The sequence below is a fragment of the Lagenorhynchus albirostris genome, chromosome 1 (assembly GCF_949774975.1).
Source record: "Lagenorhynchus albirostris chromosome 1, mLagAlb1.1, whole genome shotgun sequence".
NCBI lineage: Eukaryota > Metazoa > Chordata > Mammalia > Artiodactyla > Delphinidae > Lagenorhynchus > Lagenorhynchus albirostris.
The window spans coordinates 27,412,387-27,424,263 of NC_083095.1; the positions used below are offsets into that span (position 1 = coordinate 27,412,387).

General features: G+C 47.4%; 1 protein-coding gene across 1 annotated transcript; it reads right to left on the reverse strand.

Moving 5' to 3' along the window:
• Positions 1-8,084: 8,084 nt before the first annotated feature.
• On the reverse strand, positions 8,085-11,530 carry FOS (Fos proto-oncogene, AP-1 transcription factor subunit). The gene is made up of 4 exons (XM_060134596.1): positions 11,224-11,530; positions 10,190-10,441; positions 9,653-9,760; positions 8,085-9,529 (listed from the first exon to the last, which is right to left on the reverse strand). The coding sequence occupies exons 1-4, from the start codon at positions 11,362-11,364 to the stop codon at positions 8,888-8,890; spliced, it is 1,143 nt and encodes a 380-aa protein (XP_059990579.1). The 5' UTR covers positions 11,365-11,530; the 3' UTR covers positions 8,085-8,887.
• Positions 11,531-11,877: the final 347 nt, after the last annotated feature.

Consider the following 11,877-nt stretch of genomic DNA (forward strand, 5'->3'; position numbering starts at 1 on the left):
AAATAAATAATTTAAAAATAATTTTCCAGACTTCCCTGGTGGTGCAGTGGTTAAGAATCTGCCTGCCAATTCAGGGGACACGGGTTTGAGTCCTGCTCCAGGAAGATCCCACATGCCACGGAGCAACTAAGCCTGTGCACCACAACTACTGAGCCTGCGCTCTAGAGCCTGTGAGCCGCAGCTACTGAGCCCACGTGTGACAACTACTGAAGCCCGTGTGCCTAGAGCCCGTGCTCCACAAGAGAACCCACTGCACTGAGAAGCCCGTGCACTGCAACGAAGAGTAGTTCCCACTCTCCGCAACTAGAGAAAGCCTACCCAACGCAGCCAAAAATAAATAAATGTATTTAAAAAAGAAAACAGTAATCCCAGCAACTGTTTAGAACTTAAAACAACAAAAGATTTTTTTCAGGAAAGAGTATTTTGTCACTGATGATGTCTAGAATTGCCAGTTCATGGTGTTAATTAAAAAGCAGACCAAATTGAACTGGTTTTATTATTACTTTTAAATTCTCAGCAGGTAATGTGGATGACACACAGTGTGTGTGTTTTGTGGTTGACAGACCCTAGTGTGATCCCCAGTAATTCCTGCCTCCTGGTGTCCATGTTGGGAATTTGTGTGATTCCCTCCCCTTGAGGTAGAACCTGAGGCTTGCTTCTAAGCAACAGAATATGTGGAAAAGGTAATGGGATGTCACCCCTAGATTATGTCGTGGTATGTACATATATATATATATATATATCTCCATCTTGCTAGCACACACTAGTAGGTTTTCCTGCTGGGCTTGAGGAAGTGAGCAGCCATGTTGAGGAAGCTCTCAGGGCCAGGAGCTATGAGCAGCCTCTAGGACCTGAGGGTGGCCTCCGGCCAACAACCCGGATGAGCTCAGAAGCAGATTGTTTCCCATTCAAGCATCCAGCTGAGAATGAGCTTGTCTGACACCTTGATTGCAACCTTGTGAGACGTTGAACAGAGGACTGAACTAGGCTGTGCCTGGACTCCTGACCCACAGAGACTGTGAGATAATGAATACGTGTTGTTTTAAGCTGCTTGATTTGTTGTGATTTGTTATACAGAAGCAGAACACTAATCCACCCTCTTTGCCTGTACCTAGCACTTGCTTGGTGTCCCACTGTAGCACTGCATATGCTGCTCAGACCTTCTACCCTAAATGATGCGGTGTGGGCCTCTTCAATGCATTGCCACAGTCGTCATCTGATGTCATCAATGTTTTGAAGCTGTAGGGGTGGTTTGAGATTTTTGAAACCCACTCCTGATTTGGTAGCGGAAACAGTCTCAGAGGGGTTAGAGTGTCACCCTAGGTCATAGAAGTACATATTTAGGGGCAGATTTAACATTCTAGCAAAGCAGTTAAGCACTTTGGACTTTAGAGTCACAAAGAGCTGATTTCAAATCTCAGATCTGCTACTTAGCAGTTGTGTGACCTCGGTTAACTCAACTTTTCCTAGATCATCTTCCTGTTGGTAAAATGAGGATCCTAATTGTATCTGCCTCATAGGTTTGTGGTGAGGACTAAATGAGAGTATCCGTTCAACAAAACAATTACTGTGTGCCCATTATGTGCTAGTTGCTAGAGGCAAAATGATTAGCAAAGCAAATCTGGTCTCCAACTTAGTGTTGCCTGTAAAGTACATGGCACAGCCTGGAACGTAGCAAGCACATGTGAAATGCTGACCATTATCAATATTATATCCTAGGTTCTATCCCAACCACATGCCTCCAGACAAGCTCTATAAATTGACATTATAGAACCTCTACCATGTAATTCCAACCACCTACATCCCCTCCCCACCCCATTATTCCACAGGTATCTTGAGCTCAATGTGTCCAACACAGGACTTACCTTCTTATCCCCCAAACCTGCTCTTCTTCCTAGAGTCACAAAGTCATTGGGGGACCCACAAGCCTCCTTGTGGGTCAAGCCTGGTACAGCTGGGAGTGAGCTTGGATTCCTCCCTCTCCCTCACCTCCCACATTTACTCAGTCACCAAGTCCCAACAGTCCTACCTGCTAATTACCTCTTGTTCCCTCCCTGTTCCCATCACCACTGTCTGGGTTCAACCTACACACAACTGAACTAAGTAAATACCAGGCTCTTCGTGGCCTGGCCACAGTTACCTCTTGTTGGCCTGTCTCCAGCCCCCTCCACTTTGATGTGGCAATATTGATGTAAATGAAATCAACTGTACTTATACGATGCTCTATAGTTTACATCTCCCACCCACTCTTCCCCCAGCCCTGCATTTTATAGTCCGGCAAAACTAACTGTGTTGTCTTCTGGGTCTGTGCCTTTACAGCGTATATCCCTCTGCCTCCTGGAATCCTCCCTCTGCCGCTTGCTCATCTAGCAAATTCCATCCATCTTTGAAGCCCAGCTCAGCGGTCACCTTCCCAGAGACTCCCTCAGGTAGAGTTCATCACTCCCTCCTTCTCATAACCCCTGCACATCTCTTGTCGATTTTCATTGCTACAGTGTGTGTAATACGTTTATGTGTCTTTCTCCCTTTCCAGGCCAGGAACTCCAGCCTGTGCCTTCTTTGCATATGAATCCAGCACCTGATACAGAAACTTTTTTTGTTTAACATTTATTTGTTTATTATTTAGTTTGGCTGTGACAAGTCTTAGTTGCAGCACGCGGGACCTTTGTTGAGGCATGCATGTGAGATCTAGTTCCCGGATCAGGGATCGAGCCCAGGCCCCCTGAACTGGGAGCATGGAGTCTTACCACTGGACCACCAGGGAATTCCCTGAAAAGTTTTTTTTTTTTTTTTTTTTTGGCTGTGTTGGGTCCTCATTGCTGCGCGTGGGCTTTCTCTAGTTGCGGCGAACGGAAGGGCTACTCTACATTGTGGTGTTCAGGCTTCTCATCATGGTGGCCTCTCTTGTTGCGGAGCACTGGCTCTAGGCTCATGGGCTTCAGTAGTTGCAGCACGCAGGCTGAGTAGTTGTGGCACGCGGGCTCTAGAGCGTAGGCTCAGTAGTTGTGGTGCACGGGCTTAGTTGCTCCACGGCATGTGGGATCTTCCCGGACCAGGGCTCGAACCTGTGTCCCCTGCATTGGCAGGCAGATTCTTAACCACTGCTCCATCAGGGAAGCCCCCTGGAAACTTTTTATTGAATGAGATGAAGTCCATGCTTGCTCCAGAGGATATATATTTTCTCCCTTGACCCCCATCTCCCTAAATTATAAAGCAATAAATAATAGCTCACCCTTCTATAATACTCCTGTGTGCCCAGGCACTGTACTAAGCTCCATACAGACTAACTTATTTAATGCTCACAACAACCACAGAGGTGGGTACAATTATTATCTCCCTTTCACAGATGAGGAAACTAAGGTGCAGAGAGGAGAGGTAAACTGCCCAAGGTCAAGGAGCCAGGATTCAAAGCTGAGTCCATGCTCTGAACCACTCTGCTCTATTGTATCCAATTCCTCAAATCCAGATTAATTTATCATTTTTCTTTGATAAATTTAGCTGCAATGACAGTCTCATGATTGACTAAAAAGCCTGAAAATGAATCACTGTTTCTGTAGCTCTGACCACAAATTGCTCCCCAAAGTGAACATGGGAGCAACTGGGGCCTGTGCCATTTACCCTCATGTTGGAGGTGCTGCATTTTGCTCCACTCGCTTCAGCAGCGTTCCCTTCCTACATGTAGCTGCTTCTAACGTAGCTGATGCTCAAACCTCTCCGGGTTCTTATTCTCATCAACTGAATGAACCAAGCCTCAGCACCGTGTCAGTTTGAGCTGAAAGTTAAAACAGTTTATTAGTTAAGAAGATCCGATGCATCAGGACAGGCAGCCTCCTTGGGACAACAGCCAGAGCCCTTTCTGATCTTTGTTCTCTTGGGCAGTTGAACAGTGCTCGAGAAGAGCAAAGGAAAGGCAGCTTAGATCAGCCCGTGGATCGGTGTGTGGAGCCGTTGAAATGAATTGCGTTACAGCTAAGCCAGTTTATGCTTCTGTTGCATTCACCTGAGTGCAAAGTGGACCTCTATTACGCCAGCACCCTTCAGGGACTTTGAACTCGTTCATCTGGAGGCAGTACACTTTATTCCCATCTGCTTTTGCCCAGGTCTGGGCATATTCTTGTAAATGATGATTGTGATAATGATATTGATATTGGTAATGATCGTGATAGCCGCTAACCCTATTCTTCTCTTCTCATGCAGAATAAATTGTAAGTTTTATAATTTAGCACACCAAGTGCAAGGATCCAAAACTCAAATGCATTTGTGGGATAGTCTGAAAATTTTATTTTATATCAATGAGAGTGAAAAACATCGTTTTGTTTGTTTCCTGGAAGATGATGATACTTAAATCTACATATGCATCTAGTCTTCATTTGGTATTGAAATAAATTTCTCAATTTGTAATTAGTCTAGAAGCGTCACTGACCTGCAGCATACTTGTATTTTGGGGTACCCCTCAAAATTCCTTCCCAAGCCAGCTAGTTCGTCGCCTTAATATTGTAGAACTCTTGACAAGAATTTTTTTTAAAAAACAAGAAGCCTTGCTCTTTCACTCAGGAAGAAATCTATGAAGAACACGGCTCATCTTCACTGTTAAGTTCTAGTTATCTCCCTTTAGATGTTTTTGTCAGTTTAATCCACCTTCATTCATTCATCCATCTCCATTCATTTAACAAGCATTTGAGTCCCTAGTAGTCCTTGGGGCTAGAGAGGTGATCAAGACAGAAAAGGTCCCTGCTCACATGGAACTTACAGGCAGTGGTGAAGGGTAGAAATTTGTTAAAAAGGGAAAAGAAACATAAATAAGGTGTTGCAGAGAGTGATAGAACGACCTGGGAAGGCTTCTTGGAGGGGATGTTCTTTGAACTGAGTCCTGACCAACAGGAAGGAGCCAGCCTGGGAAAAGAAGCCCAGGCAGAGGGACAGCAAGTGCAAAGGTCCTGCAGCAGGGACAGGCATGCTATGTGTCAGGCATGGAAGGAAGGTCAGTGAGCAGAGTGGTGTCCACGGAAGGACAGGAGATGGTGGTGGAGAGGAGTCAAGAGTGAGCTCTTTAATATTTATAGCAAAACAGCACAGCTTAAAATGCTCTGAGATTCAGCATTCAAGTGATGCTCATATCTCATTTATTTTGTGAGGAATATGATTATTCTGTGTTTGGAGGAAGTCTTACACACAGCTGAAAGACTGAATTTTTGTTTTCGATTTTTTTTTTACTTGAAAAACATAAAAACTTCAGCTGATTTCCTTAGAGTAATCTAAAAACTTTTACTTTGCCTCTGTCTCTACTTTGTCCATTAATTAAAGAGAGCATAATTGATTTACTTTCTTTCATGCATGGGAAGTTGCTGTTGATACAAAATTACTGTTATTAGAACAAATTGTTAAATGCTACCCTTTAATTTTGAGAATTACACAAGATGCAGGGATGTGCAAAGATGATGCAGAGTCTACAATCCACTATTATATAAAGATAATTCTCTTTTCTTCTACCCTTTTTCCATCTAAAATTAATTTGGAGCTGGAAGCACAAAGGCAGTGCATTCACTTTGAAGTTGAATTGGCAGGAGTAATCCAGGGAGGCAGCGGAGGAATTCCAGGAGCCAAAGATGGAACTGGGGTATATGTTTGAAGCCAGACATAAAAGATATGAAATCCCCATTGCTTAATATCATAACAGGGCCTGGAATAGGAGAATTGAGAGAGTATGTGTGGAATATATTTCTGCTTGTGGAAATAGTGCAGAATTTATTCATTTATCCACCCAGCAAATATTTGTTTACCCTGTACTATGTGCCAGGCACTAAGCCAGGTCTGGGGATCCATTAATGAACAAATTAGACATTCTCCCCATAAAGAAATGACCCCCTTGCATCCTTATTTCCATCTCTTGCTATTATATGAGTATCTTTTGTATCAGTGAACGATGGTGCCCTGAGATAGTCATTTTGTTGAGACCAGTGTAAGGCCATATCATGTGGGTAGTGATAGTCTTTCCCAAAAGAAAGTTGACATTCCCAATGTTCATCATGCATGGGAGTTGTTGAATCCTGAGCCAGGAAAAGAGGATTTGGAAGGAGCCCCTTTAGCTAGAAAGAGAGGGAATTCCTTTCTTCTCTTGACCCCATGAGAATGGTGGGCAGAGAGCTTGGTGGGATGTCAACCCAATGGCGGACCCTATAAGTCCTCTGAGAAGCCTGTTAAAGAGATTCTCTGTGTGCGAGGCCCTCTCCTGGGCCTTTAATGCAGGCTTGCTGATGGAGCAGCCTGGTCTCAGCTGGGCTATGGTGAACTAGAAGAAGGGTCTGCGTGCAGGCAGAGGTCGGAGCTGTCAAGTGAAAAGCAAGCCTCTCTCTCTAATCAGCACGGGGCTGACCGAAGCCATTAGTCCGGTCCCCAGGAGTTCAGTGTCCAGGGCTAGAGGTTTAGCTTCCCTTCCCCATCTGAGAAATCTGCTTCCACGTGTTGTTATTACTGTACATGTAGGGGATCCAGCTGGTTTCCTTCAGATATCTTCTTGTTACTTCAGATCTAGGTGTTAGTTACAGTAATTCTGTATCCAGTTTAGGTCCTATCTAAAGGCTACAGAAAATTTACCCTCTGGACAGCAAACAGGGAGTCTAAGGCCATTTTCATGATTGCCCGACAGGCAAAAATAATATGCAAGTGATGTGTGAGAGGTCAGTGCTCTTAAGAGCCTAAAGCAAGTTGCTTTCAAATGTCAGTTATTATGTGAGGAGCTGGGAGATCATAGGTGTGAACACCACCCTCAGTGGAACTGTCATTTTAAATTAAAACTTTCAACTTGGCTGAGTATGACATCCCATAACCACCCAGTGATTTTTACTATCACCAAAGCATTAGAAGGCTGGCCCTGAAGCTCCTCTTCCACCTGGCACGGGTGCAAACCTGGGCTCTGGCTTCCGAGCTTGGTGCCCACGTGATAGCAGAGAGCAGTGGAGGAAGGACGCCACCTCCTCTCTCTGTGGTTGGTACCTGTGCATGGAAGCACCCCATCACCAGAGGTGTCCCAGACAAAGGTCATGTTCTTCATTAAGGTGATAAAGTTTCTAAGTTAAAGAGTATTCAGTCATGTTGACTTCTCCTTCTCGAGCTATCATGTAACTTTTTATTTACCGAATGATCGACCATTGTTTGTACTGTTTGAGATCTCTCGAATTCTCAGAGCCAGCTTTTTCTTCCCCAGTGAATGTCAGGCATATGTTAAAGAAACTTCAGAAATTACAATGCATGTATTACAAATGGATAGGGATGAGAACCCCCCTCCTTTCTTTCTGAGAATAAAAAGAATACAACTAAATGTATGTCTGTTTGAGTTAAGGACTGAAGAGTTAAGGACTGAAAAGTTGTGTGTTTATTTTTTTTCCTAACCAGGTGAAAACTTTTTCATTTTCTTTTTTTGGCCACGCCACGAGGCATGTGGGATCTTAGTTTCCGGACCAGGGATCAAACCCCCGTCCCCTGCATTGGAAGGGCAGAGTCTTAACCACTGGACTGCCAGGGAAGTCTGAAAACTTTTTTTTCTTTTAAACCAAGTGTTAAGAGGCAGTTCAGCCTGATGGATAGGGTAATGAATGAAGTTAAGATTCCAATCCCAATAGTGGAATATTGAGAAAGTCATCATTCTAACCGTTCAATCTGCTCTCCTTTAAGGAGGGAGTAACCTTCACATGATTTTGTGGCAAAAAGTTAAAGTGGTTCGTGCAAAACTTAATTGTTTGCTAAAAGGATTCCTAGAAGACCAAGACATTTAGTATTAGCACAACTAGACTTAAACATGCCCCTCTTTGACTTTTAAAACAGAAAAAGGAAGACGTGTTCTCACAAAAGCTGTTACAAAGCAGTTTCCCATTCCGAGAATCTCTAAGGGGAGACTCAGCACTGCAAGGTGAAGACACGCGTTTGTACAATTTTCCAACGTCAGCTCCAGAGTTTCTCTCTTTTTGATAAGGGATCAAACAGAGGGGTGTGTCCCCTCCAGGAGCTACCCTTCTTGACAAACTGGTCTCCAATGATACCTTCCGGAATCTTACAAAACTTCCAGAATGAAAAGAGCACGAGGTTGGTCGCATTCAACTTAAATGCTTTTATTGACAATGTCTTTGAACAATAAGCAAACAATGCTTAAATTTTTCATTCAGATTCACTTTCCACATGTCAAAAGACTTCAAGGTAGAAAAAAATAAAATAAAAATATAAATATCTGAGAATCCATCTTAATAAATAAATTAAAAACACAATAAAACGTTTTCATGGAAAACTGTTAATGTCAGAACATTCAGACCACCTCAACAATGCATGATCAGTAACGTTACAATGAACATTGATGTTGAAGAAAAACTACAGTACATGGATATAGCTATTTATTTCTATCTACCAGAAAATAAAGTCATATCTTTTCTTAGTTTAATATTGGTCGTTGCTAATCAGAACACACAATTGCCAGGAACACAGTAGTTATTGTTAAAATCAGCTGCACTAGATACAATTTGAAAATATCCAGCACCAGGTTAATTCCAAAACAAACCCCAATAGATTAGTTAATGCTATGAGAAGACTAAAGAGAAAGAGAAAAGAGACACAGACCCAGGCCTGGCTCAACATGCTACTAACTACCAGCTCTCAGATGTGTCACTGGGAACAATACACACTCCATGCGTTTTGCTACATCTCCGGAAGAGGTAAGGACTTGAGTCCACACATGGATGCTGTCAAGTCCTTGAGGCCCACAGCCTGGTGTGTTTCACGCACAGATAAGGTCCTCCCTAGGTCTATGGGAACCCTCGAGGGAAGACGTGTTCCTCCTCTCTGTAACGCACCGACTCGGGCAGTGGCACGTGCGTGCCTGCTGCCTCCCCTCTCTGCCTGCTCACAGGGCCAGCAGCGTGGGTGAGCTGAGCGAGTCAGAGGAGGGCTCGTTGCTGCTGCTGCCCTTGCGGTGGGCGGCCGCACAGCTGGGGAAGGAGTCAGCCTCAGGGTAGGTGAAGACAAAGGAAGACGTGTAAGTAGTGCAGCTGGGTGTACAGGTGACCACCGGGGTGCACAGGGGTTCCAGCTCTGTGGCCATGGGCCCCATCCCCAGGGAGCCACCGTGCAGGGGCTCCCAGTCTGCTGCATAGAAGGAACCAGACAGGTCCATGTCTGGCACAGAGCGGGCGGTCTCAGAGCCGCTGGGCCTGGACGATGCTGGGAACAGGAAGTCATCAAAGGGCTCAGCCTTCAGCTCCATGCTGCTGATGCTCTTGACAGGCTCCACTGAGGGCTTGGGCTCAGGGTCATTAAGGAGGGGTAGGGTGAAGGCCTCCTCAGATTCGGGGGTGGCGGCTTCAGGCAGGCCCCCGCTCAGATCAAGGGAAGCCACAGACATTTCTTCTGGGAAGCCCATGTCATCAGGGATCTTGCAGGCAGGTCGGTGAGCTGCCAGGATGAACTCTAGTTTTTCCTTCTCCTTTAGCAGGTTGGCAATCTCAGTCTGCAAAGCAGACTTCTCATCTTCTAGTTGGTCTGTTTCCTGGATAGAGAGGACAAAGCAAAGCATAAGACACGATCTTACTCAAGGACGCTGCTCCCTTATGTCCAATCTCCAACTTTCCCCTTAAGTTTTAAAAAGAAATGAGCCATGGGATCTACCTACCGCTTGGAGTGTGTCAGTCAGCTCCCTCCTCCGGTTCCGGCATTTGGCTGCAGCCATCTTATTCCTTTCCCTTCGGATTCTCCTTTTCTCCTCTTCTTCTGGGGACAACTGGGGGTGGGGGGGGAAGAACAGCATTCAGTATCAGTGTCTGCCCTCAGCTCCATTCACCCACCCCAGTGACACTGGCTCCTGCAGCTTCCCAGCTCCTAACACCTCTTCTATGAAGCCATTTCTAACCTGCAGTTGCAAGCTGAGTGTGACTTGCATTAAAATAAGAACCTCAGCAAGAGCCAAAGAAGAGCCCAGACTGAAAACATGAGACAGGAACCTATTAGGGAAGACACTACACATTAGGGTATTTCTTAGAGTGGGACTATCAGAGCCTAACTTGGGATGGAAAGGGCTTGGAGCCAGGGCTCCCTGTTCGGGATATCTAGTCATTTCCATCAATGGCTTCACCCTGTCCGCTGGGCTCCCCACCTCCACCAGTGCTGAAGCCACACTACGCCCACCCCAGGGAAGGTGCTGAGAACTCACCTGTTCCACCTTGCCCCTCCTGCCAATGCTCTGAGCTCTGCCTCCGGTCATGGTCTTCATGACTCCAGCCCTGGAGTAAGCCCCAGCCGAGGGGGTGGGGACTCCATAGGGGTGGGGGGCTCTGGTCTGGGATGGGGCCACGGAGGAGACCAGGGTGGGCTGCACTAGCCACTGCAGGTCCGGGCTGGTCGAGATGGCGGTCACTGTTGGGATGAAGTTGGCACTGGAGACGGCCAGATCGGTGCAGAAGTCCTAGAATGAAACAGAAGGAGAAAGCTGACGTGAGTGAGCAGATTCTGGACGCAGGTGGGGTGAGCAGAGTTCCCAGTGCCGCATGCAGCAGGGAGAGAGGGAGGAGAAACCGTTCTGCCATGGACTGCTCAGGTCTTTTTACATGCCCCTCATCCTGGATGAAAGGTTTCCCCCTTTCTTCCCAAGAATTCCGCAGCGCAGGGCCTTTTTCCTCCATCCTGCTGCTGCGTTCCCGTTATCCCTTCAGCATCACTCTCTTGAAAGGGGGTTTGTTATAAATATCTCTGACGTCTGCGCTGACGCAGGCGCCGCGCCGGAGTCTCCTGAATGAACTCGCTTTTTATCAATGAAACTGCCTTACACACCCGCCTGCTTCACCCCACCCCTCCTCCTTGCTCCAGGCTGCGAGGGGAGGGGAGATTGCCGCTTTTTGCCGCCTCCCCAGAGGCGCCGGACTCTAGTTGGCGAGTCTTTGCTTGGGACACTTTTGTCCCAGCTAATGTCAGAGATCAGTCAGGGAGGGCGGGCCGGGGGCAGCTCAGAATGAGCCTGCCGCGGGAAAGGACAACCAATTCTTATTATGACAAGCTTCCGTGCGCTCCGAACAAGTTCGGGAATCCGGAGGTAGGGCTGCTCTGGCCGGGGCAAGCCTCCCTCCCCGCCGGCGAAAGGGCTCCTCGATTCGTCTTCCTGAGCCGTCCCTCCCCGGTTTCTCCTCCCCGGTGACCCCGAGCCCCGAGCCCTGAGTCCCGGGCCCCGCGGCAGCGCGAAGCCAGCCTCACCTGCGCATTGACGGGAGAGCCCATACTGGAGAAGGAGTCGGCCGGTGAGTGGTAGTAGGAGAGGCTGTCCCCGGCCGGGGAGGCGCTGCTGCAGCGGGAGGATGACGCCTCGTAGTCGGCGTTGAAGCCAGAGAACATCATGATCGCGGGTAGTCAAAGCCGGGCGAGGGGCTGAGGGAAGGAGGCAGGTAGGTAGGAGCTGTGCGGCAGAGCTAGGTAGGAGCGCTGTTGCTGCTCGCTCGCTGCGCCGCCGCCAGCTCAGTCTCAGCTTCTTAGCTGCTCGCTGCCGATGCGGTTGGGAGTAGTAGGCGCCGCAGCCACCGCTTTTATAACCCTTTTGTGAATGAGCCCTACACGTCACGGGGCGCAACCATTGTGGCTCTCGAGGGGTGTCGCGCGGGCCTGGCCACATCTTCGGTCTCCTTGCCGTCTCCGCCGCCCTCGCAGATCCCTGCCTCCCGTCTTGTCGTGTTTCTTTATCTTGTGAGCGTTTCGCAATCTGGGTCTTGGGGTGGCTTGGAGTCCCAGAGATGAGGGACTTCGGGGATGGCTCCCCCCACGACTGCAGGGAACGGCCGTGGAAACCTGCTGACGCAGATGTCCTAATATGGACATCCTGTGTGAAGGGGAGGGAGGGATTGACGGGAACTGCTC

What these genes read in the sequence shown, in the direction of transcription:
- FOS (XM_060134596.1), bottom strand. Translation starts at nt 11,364, where the DNA reads ATGATGTTCTCTGGCTTCAACGCCGACTACGAGGCGTCATCCTCCCGC. An exon ending in GCTCTCCCGTCAATGCGCAG is followed by an intron (nt 10,442 to 11,223) that starts GTGAGGCTGGCT and finishes GTTTCATTCTAG; the next exon opens with GACTTCTGCACCGATCTGGC. An exon ending in TGACTGACACACTCCAAGCG is followed by an intron (nt 9,530 to 9,652) that starts GTAGGTAGATCC and finishes CTCTCTATCCAG; the next exon opens with GAAACAGACCAACTAGAAGA.